Source organism: Carlito syrichta, unplaced genomic scaffold, assembly GCF_000164805.1.
Source record: "Carlito syrichta isolate Samal-C Ts95f unplaced genomic scaffold, Tarsius_syrichta-2.0.1 Scaffold305870, whole genome shotgun sequence".
In the NCBI taxonomy this organism is placed as follows: domain Eukaryota; kingdom Metazoa; phylum Chordata; class Mammalia; order Primates; family Tarsiidae; genus Carlito; species Carlito syrichta.
The window spans coordinates 662,201-687,494 of NW_007249966.1; the positions used below are offsets into that span (position 1 = coordinate 662,201).

General features: G+C 37.6%; 1 protein-coding gene and 1 pseudogene across 1 annotated transcript in view; both read left to right on the top strand.

Moving 5' to 3' along the window:
* Nucleotides 1–18,437, top strand: part of PREX2 (phosphatidylinositol-3,4,5-trisphosphate dependent Rac exchange factor 2) — a 264,759-nt gene extending 246,322 nt beyond the window's left edge. The window contains exons 39-40 of the mRNA XM_008062862.1: nt 11,721–11,788; nt 17,700–18,437. Coding sequence (XP_008061053.1) covers nt 11,721–11,788; nt 17,700–17,745 — 114 coding nt within the window. The 3' untranslated portion in view covers nt 17,746–18,437. The remainder of the gene's footprint in view (nt 1–11,720; nt 11,789–17,699) is intronic.
* LOC103265155 overlaps nt 18,322–25,294 on the top strand; it is a 38,295-nt pseudogene continuing 31,322 nt past the window's right edge.

Consider the following 25,294-nt stretch of genomic DNA (forward strand, 5'->3'; position numbering starts at 1 on the left):
GATAAACATATGTGTGCAGGTATCTTTTTTATAGAGTGATTTGAGTTCTTCAAGGTATATGCCCAGTAGGGGGATTGCAGGGTCAAATGGGAGGTCAATATTTAGAGCTTTTAAGAATTGCCACACTGTTTTCCACAGAGGTTGCACTAGTTTGCACTCCCACCAACAGTGTAGAAGTGTTCCCTTTTGACCACACCCTCTCCAGCAACTGTTATTTTTTGAGTTATTGATAATTGCCATTCTGACTGGAGTTAGGTCGTATCTCAGTGTGGTTTTGATTTGCATCTCCTTGATGATTAGTGAGGTTGAACATTTCTTCATGTGTCTGTTGGCTGCTTGAATGTCTTCCTTTGAGAAGTGTCTGTTCATATCTTTTGTCCACTTTATAATGGGGTTGTTTGTTTTTTTCTTTTCAGCACGTTTGAGTTCCTTGTAGATCCAAGATGTTAAGCCTTTGTCAGACTTGGAGTTGGCAAATACTTTTTCCCAGTCTGTGGGCTGCCTCCCTGCTCTCTTGATGGTTTCTTTGGCTTTGCAGAAGCCTGTCGGTTTAATGAGGTGGCACTTGTCTATCTTATCTCTTATGGCCTGTGGGTTTCAGGTTTTGTTCAGGAATTGGATGCCAGTTCCAATTTCCATAAGGGTGTGTCCTGCATTTTCTAAGGTTCTTATGGTTTGAGGTTTTATATTTAGGTCTCTGATCCATTTAGAATTGATTTTTCTGTATGGGAATAGATAGGGGTCTTGTTTGAGTCTTCTGCATGTGGTCAGCCAGTTTTCCCAGCACAATTTACTGAATAGGTTCTCCTCTCCTCCGCGGTTTGTGGTGGAGGCTTTGTCAAAGATGAGTTGGTTGAGAAATTGAGGTTTTGCTTCTGGAATTTCAATTCTATTCCATTGGTCTATACGCCTGTTCCTGTACCAATACCAAGCTGTTTTGATTATTGTAGGTTTATAGTAAAGTTTGAAGTCTGGTAGTGTGATACCTCCTGCTTTGTTTTTGTTTGTTTTTTTTTGCTGAGGATTGTTCTGGCTATTCTTGGTTGTTTGTGTTTCCATATGAATTCCTGTATTGTTTTTTTCTAACTCTGAGAAGAATGTTGCTGGTAGTTTGATGGGTATTGCATTAAATCTGTAGATTGCCTTAGGTAGAATGAACATCTTTATAATGTTGATTCTTCCAATCCATGAGCATGGAATATTTTTCCACTTGTTTGTGTCATCTTTGATTTCTTTGAGCAGTGTTTTGTAGTTTTCATTGTAAAGGTCTTTCACATCTGATTAGAAAGATTCCAAGGTATTTCATTTTTTTGTGGCTATTGTGAATGGGATTGTGTTTTTATTTGGGTTTCTGTTTGTTTATTATTGGTGTAAAGAAATGCAATTGTCTTTTGCACATTTATTTTATACCCTGAGACTTTGCCAAAGTCCTTTATCAGTGCAAGGAGGCTTTTGACAGATACTCTTGGGTTTTCAAGGTACACAATCATGTTGTCAGCAAAGTGGGATAACTTGACTTCCTCTTTTCCTATTTGAATACCCGTGATCGCCTTCTCTTTTCTGATTGCTCTAGCTAGGACTTCCAATACTATGTTGAACAGGAGGGGAGAGAGTGGGCATCCTTGTCTTGTTTCAGTTTTCAGGGGAAATGGTTCTAATTTTTGTCTGTTTAGGAGTATGCTAGCTGTGGGTTTCTCGTAGATGGCTTTTACTATTTTGAGGTATGTTCCATGTATGCCTATGTGTTCGAGGGTTTTTATCAGGAAGGGGTGCTGGATTTTATCAAAAGCTTTTTCTACATCTATTTATATAATCATGTTGTTTTTGTTCTGACGTCTGTTGATGTATTTAATTACATTTATTATCTTGTGAATGTTGAACCAGCCTTGAGTCCTAGGGATGAAGCCTACTTGGTCATGCTGGATGATTTTTGAGATGTGTTGGTGAATCTGGTTTGCTAGGATCTTGTTGAGAATTTTGGCATCTATGTTCATCAAAGATATTGGCACATAGTTCTCTTTCTTTGTTGGGTCTTTACATGGCTTGGGTATCAGTGTGATGTTAGCTTCATAGAATGATTTGGGAGTGTTCCGTCTTTCTCAATCACCTAGAATACTTTCTGTAGGATTGGTATCAGCTCCTCCTTAAATGTCTTATAGAATTCTGCTGGAAAGCCATCTGGTCCAGGGCTTTTTTTGTAGATAGTTTTCTTATTACATAATCAATTTCCTTGATTGTTATTAGTCTATTTAGGGTTTTGATTTCTTCTTGTTTCAACCTAGGCAGGTTGTGTGATATCAGGAAGTCTTCCATTTCCTTAAGGTTTTCCAGTTTGTTTCCATACGAGTGTACATAGTAGTCTCTAATGATCTTTTGTATTTCACTGGGGTCAGATGTGACTTCATCTTTTGTTTCTGATTGTATTCATTTGGGTGCTTTCTCTTTTTTCTTGGTCAGTCTAGCTAAGGGACCATCGATCTTATTTATCCTTTCTAAGAACTAGCCTTTTGTTTCATTGATTGTTTGTATTATCTTTTTGTCTTCTCTGTCCCGGATTTGGGCTTTTATTTTGGTGATCTGGATTCTTCTGCTGCCGTTAGAGTTTTGGTGGTCTTGCTTTTCCAGCTTCCTAAGGTGACTTGTTAGGCTATTGATTTGTGATCCTTCCATTTTCTTCATGTGTGTTTGTAGGGATATGAATTCCCATCTTACTACAGCTTTCATGGCGTCCCAGAGATTTTGGTAAGATGTCTCTTCATTTTCATTTGTTTCCAGGTATCTTTTTTTTTTTTTGAGTTGGAGTCTCACTCGGTCGTCCAGACTGGAGTGCGGTGGCCACTCCTGGCCACCACAGCCTTGCCTGCTGGGCTCCGGTGATCCTTCCACCTCAGCCTTCTGAGTAGCCGGAATTATAGGCAGGTGCACCATGCCTGGCTGATTTTTTTATTTATTGTAGAGATGAGGTCTCGCTGCCCGGGCAGGTCTCAAACCCACGGGCACAGGCAATCCACTTACCTCAGCCTCCCAAAGGTGCGGTATTACAGGCTGAGCCACCAAGCATGGCTCTGTTTCCAGGTATCTTTTAATCTCTGTTTTGATTTCATTGTTGACCTAGGATATGTTTAGCATCATGCTGTTTAGTGTCCATGTCTTTGTGGGTTTGGGAGGAAGCTTGTTGGCCTTGATGTTTATTTTTATTCCACTGTGGTCTGAGAAGGTGCATGACAAAATTTCGATCTTTTGAAATTTGTTTATGCTTGATTTATGGCCAAGTGTATGGTCGATCTTAGAGTACGTTCCATGCGGTGCTGAGTAGAATGTATATTCTGTGGTCGTTGGGTAGAGTGTTCTGTAGGTATCAATTAAGTCCATTTGGTCAAGAGTCACATTGAAGTTCCAGATCTCATTGCTGATTTTTTGTCCTGATAATCTGTCTAGTGTTGTGAGTGGGGTATTAAAGTCTCCAGTTATGATGGTGTTAGAGTCAATATCTTTCTTTAGTTTTCCTAGAAGCTGCTTTATGAAAGTTGGCACTCCTATGTTGAGTGCATATATGTTTAGGATAGATATTTCTTGTTGATGGAGTGAACCTTTTATCATTATGTAGTGGTCCTCTGTATCTTTTTAAATTTTTGATAACTTAAGTGGTATTTTGTCTGAAATTAGGATCATGACTCCTCCTTTCTTTTGTGTTCCATTCGCCTGAAAATTTGTTTCTCATCCTCTTTGAGTCTGTGCGTGTCCTTTCTAGTGAGATGGGTCTCTTGATTGCAGTGTATTGTTGCCTGGTGATATTTTATCCATTTTGTCATTCTATGTCTTTTCAGTGGTGCATTTAGTCCATTCACATTCAGGCTAATTATTGAAATGTGAGAGTTGGTCTCTATCATACAGTTCTTATAGAGTTTTTGTTCCTCTTGGTTTGTTGTCTTTCTTTTGGTTTTAGGGTTGGTTCATGTGTATCTTATTCTTTTTCCTGTAATCTTGTGAAGAATGTTGTTCTTTTTTCCTTTTCTTCTATGTTTAGTGCTTTCTTAAGTGTTTCATGTAGAGGTGGTCTGGTGGCAGCGTAAGTCTTAGGGATTGGATATGTGGGAAAGATTTTAATTCTTCCTCGCTGATGAAGCTTTGCTTGGCTGGGTAGGTTATTCTTGGTTGAAATTGTTTATCTTTTAGGACTTTGAAGATAGGGCTCCAAGCTCTCCTAGTCTGCAGGGTCTCTGTAGATAAATCTGCTGCTATTCTAATTGGTCTTCCATGGTAGGTGATCTTGTCTTTTTCTCTTTCTGCCTTTAGGATTTTTTCTTTTATACCTACTTTGTTTAGGTGAATTATTATGTGTCTGGGAGTTGGTCTTCTCATTTGTTGTCTTGCAGGGGTTCTCTGAATCTCTTGTGTTTGAATTTTTGCATCACTGATAAGATGAGGGAAGTTTTCTTCAATAATCTCATGGAATGTTTGTTCCGAGGTGGTTTCTGTTTCTCTTTCTGTTTCAGGAAGGCCAATTACTCTTAGGTTCTTTCTCTTGAAGTAATCACTCATCTCTTGAAGGTTTTGTTCTGTCTTTTTAAGCTTGTTTTCTGTGTTTTTTACAGTTTGGGTTAGTTCTATATTTTGGTCCTCAAGCTCTGAGATTCTTTCTTCTGCTTGGCTAATTCTGTTTTCCATGCTTATCAGTTTGTTATTTATTTCATTCACAGTATTCTTTATTACTGTTATCTCAGTTATCAACTCCTTCCTGGTTTCTTCTTGTCTCTCCTCAATTCTTTTTAATCTCTCCATTAATGTCTTGATATCTAGGTTTGTAGTTTCAGACCAGTCATTCTGGGAGCTCTTCATTGTTTGCATTCCAAAGTCAGTTTTCTCAGTGTCTGCCCTCCCAGGGGTCTGAGCAAGACCCATTTTCTTCTTTTGGTTTTTCTTCATTAGTGTAGATTTTTCTCTCTCTCCCCCTTTCCCTCCCCTTCTTTAATTCATTTTTCAGGGAAGGTGGGGTTGCTTTTGTTTCACTTGTCCAGTCTCCTGTTCTTCCTTATGAGGTCCTCTGGCTTTGTTCACTTTTGAGGCTGGAGTGTGGGCTGCGGGCTGTACTTTTAGCAGTTCTGAGGTTTAATTGAGGGGGAAGCTGTGATTCAGAATCTATCTGCTGATTCCAGCATCCACCAACAGGTGTATGGGCACACTGGAACCTATTTCCCACTGCCTTACAATCTGTTTGTGCAGCGGGATGTAGGTTTGGTCCCTGGAACAAAAGGAGGTAAGAAAGAGGAAAATAATGGAGGAAGGGGGATCAATAGGAAGTTAGAAAGAGAGACAAGTGAGAAGGAAAACAGACATACCTACCAACTAACAGGTGAAAAAGAGACACAAGGACAGAGAGAAGTGAAAAAGACACACAAGCAAAATTCCCTAAAGCATACTGGTAACTACACAAAGTCCAATAAAATCATGCCTTTTGATGTGTTTTCCCCAACACAAACAGATAGTCTAAGTCAAAAAGCAAACAAAAGTGAGCAAAACAAACAGTCAAAATGATAAAATCAAAAGTCAAAATAAGAAATCAGATTAGCTCTGGAATCTTTCCTGAGTGTCTATAGTCTCTTCAGCTCTGCTCTCCAGCCTCTCCCCTTTGCTTTCATTGCAGGCAGCTAGATTTACTCCTAGCTTGGGTTTGTTCTTTTAGCCTGCTGCTTGAGAGGTCTGCAATGCTGAGTTGCCTGCATCTGATTCAGCTCAGGGGAGAAGATTTGTCTCCTGTTTAGTGACATTACCTTAGGAACCGAGGTGGAGGCTGCTCGTAGGTGGGCGGGGCAATGCAAATCTCTGCCTGGAAAATGGCCGAGGTGGGCAGCTCCTCTTTCACAGATCCTTTCTCTCTGCTCATCTGGGTCCCTGGACGATCCACTATGACGTGCTGTGGTGGCATTCAAGGCACCGGGGATCAGCTGCACAGCTGGGCGCTGGATCCGGTGTGCCACCAGCAGGCAGGAGGAAACTGGGAGTTCCCTCTGGAATTGAGAGCGGGCAATCAGCATTTCCTTAAGATATGCTGTTCCCTTACACAAGCATGGGGTTGTACGCTGGGTGCCTCAGCCAGGATGGGCCAGGAGCTCCAACGGGCAGGTGGTGAGCAGTGAGAGTGGCTTTGGGCCCCTTACAGGGTATTTCAGCCAGAAATGGAGCTGGTATCTCTGAGGGGCAGACGCCTAGAGCCTCCCTGGGTGACCGGTGGCTTGGTGCTGGGTGAGATGATGTAGCCAGGGAGGGAGCCAAGATTTCCATGCGGCAGGCAGGGGCCACATATAGTGGATCAGTAGCAGCCGGGGGCCACAATATCTGGCCCTGCATGGGACCGAAGATCCCTGGGCCTCTGACCAGTGTGGCTGGCAGTGGGCAGGGGAGTGGGGGAAGGAAAGTAAGAGTCTTTTTGGGAACTCACGTTCGGAGAATCTCACAATTCCACCTTTGTTGTCGCCATCTTACCGGAACTCCCTACTTTGTTTATTAAAGACTTAGTGTCTAACTCTCAGGCAAACATATAAATCCCACTGGGCTTGCTCCTAAGACTCTACACTACAGAATGTCAATGAAGTCAATGAAAAAAATCTCCTAAAGAGGTCAACATCAAGTGGGTGTCTGCAGTAAAGAAATCAGGCACAGTGAATGCATATATACATTGGTGCTTCTATTTAGGACCCAGGAGCCAGAGATTGAAAAGCAACATCTTAGAAGGTCCAAGAGGGATTTACTAAGTAAAGGTTAGATCTTCCAGAAGCATGTGATATACTGTGGGCCAACTGGAAAGGGCAAATGCAGACACAGATCGCCAGCAAGTTTAAGAAGGATTTTGGGGATAGATATACAAATTCTGTTTTATAAAGTAGATCAAAGTAAACTTGTAATTGTTCATGTCAGAGTTGAGATATGGGTTGCTAAGGCATACTAAAAAAGATTAGCCACCTTTCTGTTCTGTTGTTTGCTTTGAAGAGTAAGTTTACAAGAGCCACCTCACAATTATAGCTTATGGCAAGAAAAAAAGACTGGAGTTAACCTTTTTTTAGAAGAATATTCCATGATCTATCACAGAAACAAAGAACAGAGTACCATGTTCTCACTTGTAAGCGGACTTTGAACAATTATCATAACACTATAAGAAAGGGATTGGCAGTAGTGGGAAAATGCCGGGGTGAGGGGTGGGGAAGGATTGGCAGTTGAGAGAAACTACCAGGGGTGTGAGGGGCACACCTCATCAACAAGGGTACCTACATGATGAACATATGTATACCTAACCCTGAATTGTACTCCACATCTTTAAAAAAATAAAAAATAAATAAAGTAAAATAAAAAGAAGGTTCCACTAAGGGAGTAATTGTGAGTTGGCTACATATACATTCCTGTTGTATAGATTTGATTAATAATAATTACATTGAATACATAACTTCTTAAAACTGAAAATGGAGATAGAGAAGATAGCAGTAAAGAAAGTAAAATTAATATAAGCTATGCCCATTTAACTGATGACTTATTTAATGACTCATTTGACAGGTATAAAGCTTATATGTTATAAATTATATTTATACGGTATTATATATAATATAGTGTATATTACATATAGTATATATTTAATATATAGTAAATATAGTATATTTAAATATAGCATATATGAAACATAATATAATAAGACTCATAAGTCATGCAGTTTCTTAGAAAATTCTTATTGATTTATAGGCTGCACAATTTTTTTCAGTATTTATCACTGCTTCTTTTTCCTTTTTTTCCTAAATAAATATATTTAGAATAGATAGCTTTCTTCTTTTCTTACTTGTTCCACTGGCCCAAGTCATGATGTCCCAAGTGGCTATGAGAGACAAACAACTGATTTGTAATTTCTTTGTGAAGCATCATAGAGCCTGAGGCCCTCCTTTGGGGAAATAGGGCAGACCGGTGCCTGGCAAAGATACTGCAATATTCCTTCTGTTACCAATATTCCTTCTGTTGCCAATCCTCTTTCTAGTATTCAGCAGTAGCAGGCAGTAAGACTGGTGACTGGGATTCAATCCACAAGCTAACTCTTACTTACTTATGATCTGAGCAGTTAGAATGCAAGTCTGAATCAATAACCTAACTTGGTTTTTTTTCTCTCTCTTTTACCTTTAAACCTCAGGGAGAATTACTTAACCACGTAGACTCAACTTATCAGAGACTAAGTGGTTAGCTATTTGTCATTTTTAGTGTATATTGAAGTATTTGCATTATTATATTAATGAATACATTATTAAAGTATAGTAATATATTTACCATCTATTGAAGTTTAGTAATATATAATGAATAATGTAATACAAAATAAAATTTTTAAGTTTCTTTAGAAACAAGAGGCTTTTGGTGTGATTCATTGTTCTTATCTATAATGATGTATTGTTTTCGTGTACAGATCTTATGTATGTACTTTCCATAGAGTTTTAACTCACCACTTGAGTTTGAAGGAAATGTGGTTTTTGTCTAGTGTCATGTGGTCACACATGTAGGCAAACCACCATGGGCACCAGCAAGCAAGTGCTGCTCTAAGAGGTGTACAACCTCAGTATATCAAAACTCAGAACGGGAAGCAAATAAGTAGACTGTGAGCCCCTCCCTGGCTGGGACACTGAGTCTTATTCATTTTGGTATCATTTTGGAATAGTACCGAGTACAAAGTAAATGCTAAATGTTATTTGTTCAATGGATGCATTCAAAGTAGGAGGACCGGAAAAAGACTTCATGCAGAAGGTGAAGATGTCATAGTGGCTAAGAGCACAGACTCTTGAGCCAAGTAGCCACAGTTTGAATCCCAGCTCCAGTGTTTACAGTATGATTTATGGCAAGATTCTTAGCCTCTTTGTTACTTAGTTTCCTCAGTCTTAAAACAGTGATAATAATAGTACTTGCCTCATAGTGTTGTTCAGAGGAGTCAATAAATCAGTATACTTAATTCACTTAAAACAATACCTGTTATAGTGACTGGCCAAACAATTATTAGCTAATTAAGATGATTCTTGATTTGGGGGCCTTAGAAGATAAATACGAAACAGACAGAGAGGGAAGGGGACAGGGAAGATGTTTAAGTAGACGGGACAACATTAGCAAGGGTATAAAAATGCAAATCACTGGTATGTTGAGTATACTAAGAATTACATAGTTGAATTCAAAGTGGAATATACCCATTGATGTGTTCAGCATGCCAAGCATCCATTTTATTTGAATCTCTTTAAGAAAGCAAAATTTTTTCTTAATAGAGCTATTTAACAGAATAATTTGAGACTGTAGACAGAATTCTACATAAATATTACACTCTAGCTAGTAAATCCATTTTTCAAGGGACATAATTTAGGAATCCTAGGACTAACTTATGTGTATACTAGGATTGAACAAACTAGTAAAGATATTGTAAAGAATGAAAAGCAGATTTCTCACTGCATGAGAAAGAAGTTACAAATAAGGAAAGGGAGAAGGCTGGCATCTAGAAAGAACCTTGTGGTCCTGGACTGGAATTAGAGGTATCAGTATGAACCAATGAATACACACACATACATAGAGATATGGTTAGATGCTGAAATGAATACAGACATGTATGTTTGTATTCATAAACTAATCCTATCTACTGGAAAGTTCTAAAAGTAGTCATTCACTGGTAGTAATGAGCACACAGTGTCAGATCTTGCCTTCTAAATACGATTCTCCAATAAAAACAGCCAGGGCCCCTTGGAAAAGTGGTGAATTGCCAGCTGAGACTGGAAAGATAAACTTGGACCATCTTGGAGTGCCAGAAAATAAAGAAGTACTAAAAGATGATGGGAACATATTAAAAAGGTGTGGAAGCAACCGGAAAAAGTTCCCAATGGACAAAGCTAGAATAATTTAAGTAAAATAATAATAATAAGAAAAATACTGTATTATTTATCATAGAATAAAATAATTATCTATGAATCTATACTTCTTTAAATATGTGACTGAATAAATACATAATTTAGGGAGAAGGGATAAGTCTTCTTTACAGAATAATTCTGGTTCATAAACACTACAGTATTATTGTTATAGACAAGACACCAACAGAAACTAAAATCACTGAGTGAAAGTTTGAAGAGAAACAAGATATTTGCATAGTTTCATAGTATACCCCCAAACATATTTATTAACTACTAATAACAACAACAAAAGAAATTGGTGACTTTACAGTGGAAAAAATCTGTTGGACACCATTTTAACCAAGTGATCAAAGTTAATGTCACCAGTGATGAGGCATCCTGTGTCCCCTGATACCGTGCACTGCGGACACAATACCACTCCTGCGGTTTTCTTGCCCCAAATATATTTCCTCTATCTAGTCATGAGGAAACATCAGACAAACCCAAATTTAAACATTTTGCAAAAATCAATATTAATCCAAAGTGTTCAGGTCATGAAGGGGAAGAAGGAACTGAGGAACTGGCACAGACTGGAGTAGACCGAGAAGGTGTGTAAACAAAATGCAATATGGGATCCTGGATTTGATCCTGAAGCAGAAACGGGATGATTGTGGGGAACGAAAAAGTGGTTGACATTTGAATAAGAGGACGCAGTTTAGTTAGTGCCAGTGTTAATTCCTGGTTTTGACAATCATGTTGTGGATAAGTAAAGGGTTAACATGGGGGAAGCCATGTGGAGTATGTTATGTGCCTGTTCTGTTTTTACAACTTTTCTTTAAGTCTAAATTTACTTCAAAATAAAAAGTTGGTTTTTTTGTTTTTAAGACAAGTCAAGTGCAGTAGTGAGAAGAGGAAAAGGAGTAGAACAAGGAGTTCAATCGATCTGTAACTAACTGTGAACAATCAATTGAGATAACTATTTTTGGACCAGCAAAATAAAAATGTTTTTTAACTCCTTAATCACAATTTCTAAATTTCTTTTCATCTGGTTTTTTTTCCCCATCCCACTCCTTTTCTTCTATTTGCTTTCTTTTACTAAGTCCATTTTGAGATAACATATTCATTGTATTCTTTCTCTTTTTTTCTCTTTTGTTTTTCTTGTTTCTTTTCTTAGTTCAGAATTTAGTAACTGGAGAGAGAGTTTCAGATTTTTTTAAAAACAACTCTTCTTAACCTATTCCCAAGCCCAAACCCTGATGCTTGGTTCCATGTAGTAAGTAATATTCATGAGGAACTGGAAAATGATTATAACTTCATTCATGAACTTGACAGACTGTAAAGACTTTTTCATTGCTAAAGTAGACCATCTGTGTCATAAACTCTGAGACAGAATTCTTAGATTTCAGAGATCCATGTGGACATGGCTTATCCAGATACTGTTTCAGAACTATTTTTAAAAACATATCTTCTTGCTAAATGCTATCAAACTGAAAATAACTATTCAGGTAAAGAAAAACAGATGCATGAGTGTGATAGAACTGTGACTTTTGTTCCAGGAATGTGATAACACAGAGCAGGTATTTATAGCTTGCTCGATTTCTATTGTCAACATCTTAAGCAGTGATTGCTACTGGGAATAAAGATGAAACCACAGCATAACAGCACATTTGATTCTTAAAAGCACCAATTTTCGAAATGCTCAGACGGTGATTTCTGTCTTTCTTTCTTCAGCCTCTATTGATGTTAAACACGTCAGATCTATGCTCAGATGTTAATTGGCAGGTAAAATCATTACTAATAGTAGGTAAAGCTAAAAAGTGATTTTTTTCTGACTTTCAGGGAGCAAGAGTTCAGAACACAGCAAAGAATTTGGGAGTCAGAGACCGGACCCCACAGTCTGCGCCAAGGTAAGTACATCCCCTGCTCTGTCTTTTCCCAAAGGACTTGCCAGCATTTCCCACGCAGTGTCTTTCATGGCTAATGCAACTGCTTTAGGATGTTCCCAGGGTCTTGCTGACTGTTACCACAGAGATTGCCCTAGAAACACCCAAAGGCTAAGTGTGATTTTAGACATAAATGCTCTCACAAATAAATGGATATTATTCTATTTTGCAAGTTCTACCATGAATTCAAAAACAAGTCCACACAGGTACTACTAAAATGTGTAATCCAGCTGTGCCAAATGGCCAAAGTGCCATTTTCATTTATACTTCTATGACTGCACATGCTGTTCCCTCTAGCATGATTGCCTTTCCCATCTGTGTCTGCATGGAAAACTCCTACTTAACTGCAAAATTCAGCTTGAATGTCATTTTTCTCCTTGGAGTCTTGCTTTAATTTCCTTCCTCTCTGTGGTCCTTAGCATCTTTGTTACGGATCTGTGATAGCCTTTTCCATATTGCACTGTCATGTATTGTTAACAGGTTTCTTTGCCCATCCTGAATAGGTGTTCTCTGGAGGCAGAGAATATGTTTTTTGGAATTTATGCATTACTCAGCAGAGTGTCTACATCATGGTCATCAAATATCTGAATGGATTTCAAGAATGTATGCATGAATAAATGAATGAATGGGATTTTTATGTGTTATACCAAATATGCATAGCTCCCACATCGTCATAGGAAGGACTCCCATCTACCTTTAAAATAAATGAATGTAATTGACAGCCATCAAATAAATGTTTTTGATTTAACCTCTCTGGTAATGAGAGTAGGCAGCTATCTATCTTAAAGTAGAACAAAGCTAAATATTTATTTTACATTTGATTGCTTTTATATATTTGCATTTTAATAAAAAGTAGGATCCTCCAAACACTGTCACAGACAAAACACTATTTGCTTCTGCTTACAGAGTAGTTACCAGAGTAAGAATGATGGCTGCAGCATTTATGAAGTTATATTTTATTCTGAAAAACCATGTGAGCAGTGAAAGTGCTTTCAAAAGGAAAAACATATTTTCCACCTGAAAATGAATGGAGCACTCATGTTCTAATTGCCTTTACTTTTAGTGCTGGCTTCTAACTCTGTTTAATTCTCAAGTTTTGTAAATGTTATCTTTCATAGATGATTATATTAGAATCTAAGCTTTTAAAGAATCATTTTTACATAAGTGTTCTCAATCCAACACCTTGCGAGGCATGGTATATTTGGATAATAGACCCACCAAAGTGTTAAAATTCCAATAAGAAAACAAGATAATGGGTCAGGAAGATGTTCTTCACTGGAGTTTATAAACTAATAAACAGTGAGGTTGGAATCAGACTTCAACTCCCTGATCAATAAACCAATGTGCAAGCTGAACACAGAAAAGAAACTGATGAACTCACTTTTTTCTTTATTGAGTTATATTGAAAACACTTGAAGTGAAACTCAATAAAATGAGCCAGCTATAAAGTTGACATATTTTACAAGAGAGTAGTAACCCTGAGAGAGAGATCAAGAGTGATTTTTTTGAAAATTTTTTAATGTGTTCTTTTATTTATTCTACAAGTATTTATTGAGAACTTAGGAAATGCAAAGCACTCTGCTGTGTCCCAAGAAGAACATAAACCTGAGATTAAAAATAGCTCTGGTCCTCAAGGAGCTTTCAGTTAAAGAGAGGAGGTGAGGGAAACATCATCATAAGAAAGAGTAGAATGTGAGAAGCAGCTTGTGGAGGGTGCAGAGGGAATGCCAAGGAGCACAGAGTGGCTGGGAATGCTCTCACCCAGGAACCCAGATCCTGCCTTGAAAATAATGAGCTGAAGAACACATTTGGTTGTCAAAGCCAGGCCATCTGTGGACAAGGCTGGCATATTTCTGGAAACATCTTCATGGAGGTAAAGTTTGCTTTCTCTGCCTGAGATAGTACTTGTTCCAAATTCTCAACTATCTCTATCATGGTTTTATTTTTACCATCTACTTTATGTTTTTTTTTTTTTTAATTCGCTCAGGAAATATATACTGAATTTCTTTCCTTCTTTCTTTTGTTGAGTCAGAGTCTTACTCTGTCATCTAGGCTGGAGTGCAGTGGACACTCATAGGCACCACAGCCTCAACCTGCTGGGCTCAGGTGATCCTTCTGCCTCAGCCTTCCAAGTAGCTGGAACCACAGGTCCATACTACCACACCCAACTAATTTTGTGATTTATTGTAGAGATGAGGTCTCGCCAAGTTGCTTGGGCTAGTCTCAAACTCTTGGGCTTAGGCAGTCCTCTTGCTTCTACCTCACAAAGTGCTAGGATTACAGGCATGAGCCACCACACCCAAGTGATTTTTTGCCATGTGTCTGTAGGTGGCAGGCCCATTGTCAAAAGCTAGGGATAAAAAGATATAGTCCTCCCACCAGTCATTGAGGTATAGTAGAGTGACAATTGAATAAAATGAACATAGTATACTGTGTGTGCAAAGAGCCTTGATGGAAATAGACACAGAGTGCCATGAGAACAGAAAAGAGGCATAACGCAGCTGAGAGATGGATAGAGGAGGTCATAGAACACCCTGACCCAGTCAGCATGGTAATAATGTCCTATACAGAGATGCAATAGTGCCAACGCCCAGAGAATGTAAGACATTCTGAGAACTACACCAAGATCTCAGTGACTGACGGCTGAATGTGATTCAAGAAAAATGCAAAGTGAGGCTGGAGGTATAGGCAAGCAAGGGTCAGGTCAGAAGACACTTGTAGGAGTACTGAAGAGTTTTGATTTTAATGTGAAGTCAATAGGGAGACATTAATAAACAATTTTCCTACATGGAAGATTTGAACTGTAGAAGTTATTTCTGGCAACATTAAGATGGTCCATTTAAGGATAGCTAAGACTGAAGATAGAAGCTTGAAAAAATGTTATGGTAGTATTGAGGACCAAAAAGAGAGGATAGATTAGAGAGATACTTAAAAGACAGAATTAATAGTCTTTGGACACTAATTGGATAAAGGAGGTTAAGGAAAAGGAAGCTTCTAGAATGATCACCAAATCCTTGGTATGGATAATGAGGGATTAATGGTTCTTGCCATTGACACAGTGGATACAGGAAGAAAGTGCACGCATAGGGAAAAGATGATGAGCTCACCTGGGTCATATTGAGATTGAGGGTCAATGTCAGGACTTGCTTTTATCATTGGGATATCAAGATAGATGAGAGACACTTCCTGCACTCAGGAGCTTGCAACCTCATAGAGTAGAAAGACAAAACAAATTTGGGCAATCGAGTGAATGTGTATTGTGATAGCTTGTACATGAGGTGGAGTACAAAGGACGTCCTTCCTCACTCTTAACTTTCATGCATTGGCTCTTCACAGCAATAAGCCTATCTTCTTCAACAGCCAAATGTTTCATTCTGGATGTTGGGTTACCAGTTGTGGCACGCCAGCCTTATTTGCTATGATGTCACAAAATTTGGAATTATTGTGTCATGAAAGCTTGCTTTTCTTTATTTGTTTAAATTGGGTGGGGGCATATTATAATGGTTAAAAGTGAAAAACGTTGTTTTGAGACCCTGTTCCTGCTAACGATCTGACCTTATTTAGTCAGGTTACTTTTCCTCTCTAAGACTCAGTTTTCTCATTCATAAGATGGGGAGAATTGTCTTGGGACAGAGTATTATTGATGCTTTGACCTTGAGAGAGGCATCTGCTTTATGGTCTCCTTTAACACAGATTATATTTTTGCTGTGGAGAAAGGTGAAAGGTATGATCTACATAGCATGAAGTTTGAAAGGTCTGCTCTCAGCAGATTTGAATTTAGGCTGAAGATACCAGCTCCAAGATAGCTACCTGGGTCCAAACAGGAAGAAGAGCAAGTGAAACCAAGAACAAACATTTTTCGTACAGGGCCACCAGTGTGCATGTGGGGAATGAGAATATAGCAAGAGCCCCAAATGCTGGGGAGACCAAAGCCTCACGTTGCCCAACAATTTAGCTGCCAAAAACAAATGCTTCAGTGCAGAATAAGTGTCTGATTCTTACCTATTTCATTCTGTTTCCAAACTTCATCTGCCTGTTCTAAATTCCCAAAGCTCTGCAATTTCCATTACAAATGTGTCTGAACTCAAATAACCCCGAGTCTCTTCCAGGAAGCCTCACAGAGGCTGAATCTGTCCAGCTCCACAGTACCCAGAGCTATTATTTCATTAGGTGATCACAGGAGTAGCCTTTTCTCCAATTTACCAGGCAGCCATTTCAAAGACTCTCTTACCCAGGCTGTCAGTTAAGTTACGTGCAAAGCAGGATGATGGAATGTGATGACTCAGCCCAGATCTCACAGGGCAGGACATTCACCACCCATCTTCCTATGCCTGTCCTACTTGAGTAAGCCCCCTGTGGCTTTTCACTCATTACGAAGCAGTGTCAGAGAAATAACAGGAAAGAAATTAAGGAGAAAAACAGCCTTCTGATCATTTTATTATCCCAGCCCTGGAAATGCAATTTGAAGTAACCCTATATTCTTCAGCTGTAGAAGAATCTTTGAAATACATCAGGTTACTTTAATGTATTTTTTTCCCTCCAGGAAGGATGAAAGAAACTTTTCTTATGTGAAATGTCTTTATTTCAGTATTCACCTCCTCCATAGAGATAACATGTAGAGCATAAACCACCTTCCAGACTTGAAATTCATTTTTGTAAACCTCCAAAGACAATAACTTCTATGTGTTTCCATGCCAGGAAAGCTCATTTTGTTAGCTGAGATTTATAACTCAATATTAAATCTTGCTCATGCTTCCCTTTTAATTTAAAATTAGCATGGGATTAAATGTCAAAGGGAAAGGAAATGTATAATTTGTTAAATCGGTCAACAACTCATTTTAACTCTTTCCAGCTTAATCTGTAAAAGGGACTGAATAGCCACAGCTAGTCCTAGGCATGGATTGCTTTTTAAAATGTGCAAAGTTGAAATCTATGCCTTATATTTGGAGGTCATTAGACTAAACTCTGAAGTGGGACCGGCGTGGCCATGGGCACTGTTGGCGAAGACAGGCATAGTCCAATCCAGCACTTTAGGTCACCCAATCTATTTTCTCTCAGGATATGCTGTAAGTGGTGTGTGTGGCTTTGAGGTAGAGCTATCTGGCAGCTGTTGTGTTCCCTTTTACTTTGGTTTTGGAGCTAGCATTTAATCATTCAAGAAAATGTGGGACACTGTAGCTTGTGTAACCCTAGTTAAGTTCCTGAGCTTTGCTTTAATACTGTATAGTCTCAAGCATCTAGACCTGGGCTGCAAAAAGGGAGCATTTTCAGGCATCTTCTTGGTTCAAGTGGAGTCCTTGACACACTTGGAGATTCAGGTGAGTGGGCCTGGGCAGAACCAGGAGGTTAGTTTTCAGAAAACATCAGCTAAGCTCACCTCTGAGATTCAGACCTTAGGAATCTGGTCAGCCTATCCATAGACAGCTGCCTGCACCACTGGGGTAGTACAAAATGAAATACATTTCTAAAACTAGTCAGAAACCAGTAGATCCCTGTTAGATAGTTCTGTTTTGCTACAAGATAATTATTATAGACATGTTGTTAATTATCATAATAATTCCTGGAATCCAGAGAAAAGATTTTGCCACAAGTGCGGTGAACAGCCTAGGTTGTCAGCATTGGAGTAGAAGCAGCAAGTTTTAAAAATGCAGTGTTGATTAATCAGTAGCCATTGAGATGTGCAAAGAGGCCTCTGTGTTTTCTTAATCATAGAATGAAATTTTGGAGTTTGTTAACTCATATGCTGTTTTTAGTGCAGTAGACAATGTGATCATGACTCATGGAACAAGAAAGCATGATCAATGTATTTGTTCTACCAATACAGACATCTCAGGTCATGGTAATACACTGTCAAATTTTCCCATGCCTTTTCCAGACTATACAAGCTGTGTGAGCCACCTCCCCCCGCTGGAGAAGAATGAAGAAGATTCCCAAGGAAGCATGCAGGCCGAGGCTTTTGAATGCTGGACTAGACGAACTACATGCTGGTTAAACATCCATTGACGATAAAGAAATGCATTTTTTTCTCTAAATCTTTCTTCCCATTGTAAATAAGTAGTTTTCAGCTTGTACTTGGCTATTTATGCTGGAAAGAGATAGGAGTTCATTCAGACGGTTCAGCTTCACAAATGGATATCTCTCTGTATTGGTAGTAAATATTCATTTTTAGAATAAAATCCATCCCTGGACCTGAAAGATAAAATACCAGAGATTTGAAAGATTAACCAATGTGCCTCTTCTCCTGCTCACTAACATTTTAATGTGCTTTTTTTTTTTCATCCCCCAATGATCCCATGTCATAATGGATAGTTCCACTTGAAGAAGTCTGTCGCTGAAGAAACATTGACATACTTTGTAAATCATCCTAGAAAAATGTTAAGTACCACACAGGTTTTCAGACCCCCACTTGTGTCAGAGAAAGTCATTTATGTGTGAAAGATGGAAAGGTTTGCCTTACTCTTTCTCCTAAGGGCTTATTTCTCAGTAGAGGGGAAATAATGAATGGGACCTCCAGCAAAACTTATTTCTTTGAGCTGCTTTCAGATGTCCTTTATGCTTATGGACAATTCCAGCAAGATGCAGCTGTCTTTGATCTCTACAATGGACATGGCGTCCTTGCACCCTATATACTGGGTGCTGTGCCATTAGCGGCCCTGGGATCGGGAAGGTGTGGGGAGGGAGATTAACATGAAGAAGCGAAAAATAAACCTATTTTAAAATTTAATTTTAACTTAGATACCTAAAACTCTTGGTCTTTTGATGGTTTTTATATGAGAGGACAGACTCTTAAAGAAATACACCATCATAATAATTTTTCTAAGTATATGCATAAGGTGTGAAAATAAAGCATTATTTGTACTTTAAAAGGAGCATTAGGGACATTGATAATTTATGGAAATACAAGTGTATTCTATCCTCCTATCATTTCTTTGTGACACAATAGCATTGTTTTTAGCATCGTGAATCCAGTAATATTAATTTTAAATCCATAATTTTTAAAACAAAACACTTATTGAGATTGTGGTAATTATATGGATTTATACTAATTTGGTATACAAAATTCTTTTTATAGCTAAAATATATGCAAACCATCATTAAATTTTAATTTATGAAATTTGATAATGACTTTCAAATTATTATTAAAAACCATATTGGCAGTTGTGTACTGAATAACAAAAATACTGTGTTACATATGTATGTGATGTTTATATACTACTGGCCAAGGTAATAATAATTGTTATGTGTCACAGAAGCACTTGAGATTTTTGCAGCAATTCCATATGTATAATGAATAATGAATAATAAGGAAACCAATATCAGAGTCTTCAAAGAAAAAGTTGGGCATTTTGAGTTTAATAAAGATATGACCTTTACATAAATATCTGTATTAAGCATGCTCTTAACTTTCAGGGATTTAACCTTCTTGATATTGTTGGCAAGTAATCCTGAAGGCCCGTGTAACTTGTGATTTTCCTGTATTGAAGATCTGTTTACTTGCAATGTAGGGCTAATGAGTGAACAACTGATTAACTAGCAGGTACTTTTTATATTGTCATTACTGTTTCTTAATCATCATCCTGGAAGCAGTCATTCTCATTAGAGACATGAAAGGGTCGCTGAAAAAATTCTGTTGTACTTTGCTGTATTTCATGGGGCAAACTGTCAGATCTTCTGGTGTTTATAAGTTAACATATTATTTGGGCTCTACTCTCTGTAATGGAATGTGTTTATATTATTGTTGGGGTTCAACATGACTGTATCATATATCAGTGTGCTTCCAAATGCTCAAAAGTTAGTAACAGGGTAAACTTTTTTTTTTTTTTAAATAAAACAGTAGCCCTCTCTGAAGTCTCATACTATTTTCTGTTTCTTTAAAGCCCATTCTTCTGTGGTTTAGATTCATTGAGACCACTCTTCTGTCAGCAACAGTGTTCAAGTTAAAATTAGGGTAATTTCTTATGATACTATAATATACATGACATTGAAATGGCATTGGTTTTGACTTTCTTAATTGTGATCATCAAATTCAGAATGAAATGAAGTTGACCTTGATATTAACAATGAGAGCCAAGAAAATGAGTGGATAAACAAATCAAAGGGGGCATATTTAATTTGAGAAAACAAACTATTTTCGATCCTTCAGACACATACATTTAACAAGCAAATTTACTATTTACTGATTTGTAAGCATTCAACATAGAGTAAAATTACTCTATGTATTTGAAACTAGTACATTTGTGTTTAAAATACAAAAGTATTCTTTCATTAGCTTAAGTAGTTTTTTTCCTATGTAGCATGATTTGAGGCAGAATAGTGGGCATATTTTTCTTCACTTGTATTTTTGAAAGGCCATAATATTGAAATTTAAAATGAATAGCCTTAAAGTCATTTTTACTTTACATTTTACTTTAAAGGTCATTTTAGACTTTCTTCACTAGTGGTATTGAAACTAACCCCTCTTATTTGACTAATTGCTTCTGAATTTTTTGGAAACCATGTTTAATTTTTAAAGATTCTTTGTTATATGAACCATCTTACTAAGTCATAGTTTAATCACACTTTCATAGTAGTAATTTTATTAACATGTATATATATATATTAACCAATGAATATATATATATATATATATTAACCAATGAATGTGCTGAACGAATTGTCAGTTGTCTTGCTTAAGTATTAGGGCAAAAGCTTTTGAAATGACTTCAGATGATCTGAATTTTAATTAAGAAAAATATTTTGTCCTCTATAAAGTGTTTGAAGTTTTAGTGATGAACCGCAGCAAAGCTTCAGCCTGCATGAAGCAGAACAGGTGGAGAAAAGTTACAAGAGGGATCTGTGGCAAGAATGACCCCGGGAAATTTCATTTACAAATTTAGCCACTATCTTCCTAGGTGCTGCAATTCCATAATAGCTATTATGGCTAGTCTTGGGTTTCAGAAAAATTTTACTGCTTCAAAGCACTGCCATTACCATTGATCTCAACATTCATATTGCCAAGCATCCGCTGGGCATACATGGAAGACTGTTCAAGTGTGGTCTGTGCGACGTTTAGCAGTTGTTAAAAAGATACAGACCTGCTTCACTCAGGATAGCTTTCTTCTCTCACTGAGAAGAGATACTGGAAGTCTACTAAGTCTACTAAATGAAATATATATGTGTATGTATATGTCTATATATATTATAATTACCACTTTTTGTTTTTAAGATAATACAGTATAAAAATTACTTCAATTCTTATGTCTTGTTTTCTATGAAGATAGGAAAAATGGAGGTGTTCAATGTGTTGAATAAACGTCGACTTCAGAGCTTACACTTATGTAGTAGGTGTACCTGGTAGAATACCTTTTGATAACTGACACTACTTTGCTATTCAATCTGGAATCAATTAACCTGGTTTTAAGAAGTACCTGGTTAAGAACAAAATTGCTGAATTTTTAAATTATATATCTTCTTTGGAGAGTTAATTATAGGTGCAAATAACAGAATAAATGCCATCCACTCATATTCATTCAACAAATGTCTTGGAAAATTTTCTTTGTACAAGGCATAGCTGTTGGATCTGGTGACTGTGTTGGATATGTTTAATTTGAAAACCTTCATATTGTCTCTATGAGTTATTGATCACTTGTGTCTTTGACTTAAAATGACATTATTTGGAATACAAATCTATCCTAATACCATGTACAGATATAAACTGTATGTAGCCAAGAATACTAAGCTGATAAAAAAACACTTTAGAAAACACGCTTTTGAATTTGAATAGCTAATGCCTCAAGCAAATTTATTAGAGTTTCAGATGAATATATATTTTTGTAACTGCCAAGTAAATGAGTAAAACATAGCATATTGCTTAAAAATATTTTTATAAATACTCATTTACATAGTATTCATTATTTTAAATGGTAAACTATCACATTGGTTTTATAAATAGTAATTGTTTTGAATATATTCATATTTAACAGCATATAACCTCCAAAATTTAATGGTAAATTTCATCCAAATGTCGTATTATGGTAATCTTATTTTTCCTTTGTAAAATATTCATGTAACATAGTTTCCGTTACTCCGTATTTTATGTATGGTTAAAATTATCAAAGTGCATTATGTACTTTATATCATTTATTTTTGTCTGCATAAAAGATAAGAATAGTAACATTGTATGATATATGTCAATAATAATAATAAAGTGAAATATAGTATGACCAGTTCAGCTTCTTTCTATTTATATTTGACTAATTCTTATTATATTCTTACTTATTTGGAGGACATAAACCATTACACCCAATCTTCACCCTTCAAGAGTTCACAAGCTCAATAGAAGAAACATGGTACACATAGGGAACAAATAAACAGGATGAGTTGGAGAGACAGTAACTGCCAAGAAGAAGTCAGAAAGAGAAGCTTAATATGGGCCACGGTGTGGGAAAACTTCAGCTTTACCAGAGTCAAGATACTACGTATACTGTCCCCTGAATTAAGTAGCCAATCTATGAAAGTTTATTCAGTATCAACCACCCTCCTAATTGCTGAAGGTGTTACAAATGCACATAATTCCCAAACTCTGAGATTAAGGAATGTGGTATACTTCAGGTGATTGGTGCAGTGTGCAAACCGAAGTGTTAACTACCAACATCAGGCAATACACGTTAACACAAAATGAGAGGCACAATGAGAAACACGAACTATAGAAATTGAAGAATTTAGATTCAAACTTCTCTTTATTGGTCATCTACAAATTATGTATCATATAATGAACTAAGCTAGATTTAGTTGTTAGAAACACATATGTAGTCATTGCCATTACAAAGTTTACAATCAAGAGAGGGAAAATTATTAAAAAGATACAAAAGTAACGAGAGAAGGAGGGATCAGGAAAGGTAGGTAGCATTCAGGATGACTAAGATTAAGTAACAGAAGAAGGAAACAGCAACCTTGTTAACAAGAACAGCATGAGTAAGTGAACTGAGATGGAAATGCACCAGATATTCTGGTGGGATGGTGAGCAGACCAGTCTGGCAAAAGACAAAAGCTTGCAGATGTGATTAGAAAGAGATATGAGTAGAAAATAAGGTAGGGTCTGTATGGTACCGGTCTCTGCCAGGCTACAATGCTTGGACACTGGACATTGTGAGCATAAAAATTGAGATAAGTAGTTGTTGAGAATGATGAAAAATCATGAAACCCAAATGGGGAGTTTTAAAGAATGTTTATGTTGTTTGTGTCCGCAGCCTCAGAAAAGTCAAATAATAATTGGAAGAAATGAAAATCAAGAACTGGGTTTCACTGTTTAGAGATTGCTGGTCTACTCTGAGATAGCAAGTCTAATATAGTTATATGAGTGAGAAAATAAAAATGACAAGCAGGATATGTGTTTTAGAACAGCATTCCAGACACTTGTGTTCCAGAGATGCTACTAGGCCCCCCCACACACACACTACAAGTAAGTATTTTGTGGTAAAAATAGGTTTCAGAAACAAAATTAAACCAGCTTTTCTCTTATAGGACTTTTCTAACCTTCTAATGTGTAATAACAATGGTGACTTTGGAGAAGAGAGGTCTTATGCAGTGTTTTCCAAATGCACTGAACTATAGAACATGTTTTACTGAAGATTTGTTATTATTTTCTTGGAATACAAATATTCACCAAAGCACAATAAGGGGAAACTATTCTAGAAGAAAAAAATGGTAAATAGATGAATAGGAGATGGTAGAGTCTTTTCCTGATAGGGGTGCCATTCCAGCTTAAAGAAAGAAATGTCAAATATTTGCACATATGAACAGCAACAGTGGGTTAGAATTAAAGCAGGTTAAATTTTTGTAATTTTTATTCTCTCGCCATTTATATCTGTTCCGGGTATTGGGGGCCAGAAAAAGCATATTCCATAGAGAAATACAAATGTCTCTTCTTTCTAATCACTTCAGACCTGTAATACGATGAGATGTTAGATTAGAGGACACCTTATTATGTCAAAACTTGGCTCCAGTTTGCCATGATTTCTGAACTAAATTTGTAATACTTGATGGCTATGACCATGGTGTCATACATTAGACAACTTTCAGGTAAAAGTCTGTCTTCTCTTCACAAAAAGTACTAAAAAGACATAAGCTAAGTGTGGGTTTTCTAGCCTAACAGTGACCATTTGAAGATGATCTGCGTGCGGTGATATAAACCCTTTCTCCCTCCCTCCCTCCCTCCTTTTCTTTCTTTCCTTTTATTTGTGCATTTATTTTTTTAAATCAGGCCTTGATTATATGAACCCCCAGCTCAGAAAAGGTAATTGTTTCACCTAGGGTCATCTGAAGTTTCCTCAGGATCAAAAATTTTCCAGATATGAATGTGGGCCCCTTTGCAATTAATTAAAGTGAACACATAGGAGGAAACTTCAGTACAAGACTGTCTGGAAATTCAGCAAGTCCTAGACTTCTTAGACTTTCTGCCCTTGACTCACTGTGTTGCTCCTATTTAAGAGAAGCCTGTGAACTCCTTGCCAGAAAAGTGATAAAATAAATTATTCCAGAGCTGTGTGCTCAGAGAAAAAGGCAGTGATCACCACATGATATAAGACAGTGTTCTGTTTAGGGCACTTTAATTCAGAAGGATGAAGACAAGTGAGGATATAAATAATGGTCAAAGAATGACTAAGGACATGCAGGGATTGATTGCCAGGAAATATTAGATCTGCTAAAAACTGCTATTCCTAGCCGGGTTCGGTGGCTCAGCCTGTAATCCCGCGCCTTTGGGAGGCTGAGGTGAGTGGATTGCCCTAGCCCGCGGGTTCGAGACCCGCCTGGGCAGCAAGACCTCATCTCTACAATAAATCAAAAAACCAGCCGGGCGTGGTAGCACATGCCTGTAATTCCGGCTACTCGGAAGGCTGAGGCGGAAGGATCGCCTAGCAGGTCGAGGCTGCTGTGGCCGGGAGCAGCACTGCACTCCAGTCTGGGCGACAGAGTAAGACTCCAACTCAAAAAAAAAACAACAAAAAAAAACTGCTACTCCTCTGACTGCCTACATGTTGACTCATTGTTAAAAGTGTTTACCTCAGAGGTTAGACATTAGGATGTTACCTAACTTTAGAAATGAGGGATCTGGAGGCTGCAAGCAAGTAGAGAAGAGAACAGGCTGGACGATGACATGAAAAGACGCCTTTATGCACACTCCTTGAAAAGCTTATTTGAATTATATAAAATATTGATTCGAAAATTTGCTAAGAGAAGCTTTCTCTTCACTATTTTGATTGAGGTGAGATTCACATAACATAAAATTAACCGTTTTAAAGTATACAATTCACTGGCATTTAATACAGTCACCATGCTGTGCAACCATCACTTTTATCAGGTTCCAAAACATTTTCACCACCCTGAAACAGTTTTTTAAAATTAAACTTTAAGCCAGGCTCGGTGGCTCAGCCTGTAATCCCGCGCCTTTGGGAGGCTGAGGTGAGTGGATTGCCTGAGCCCGTGGGTTCG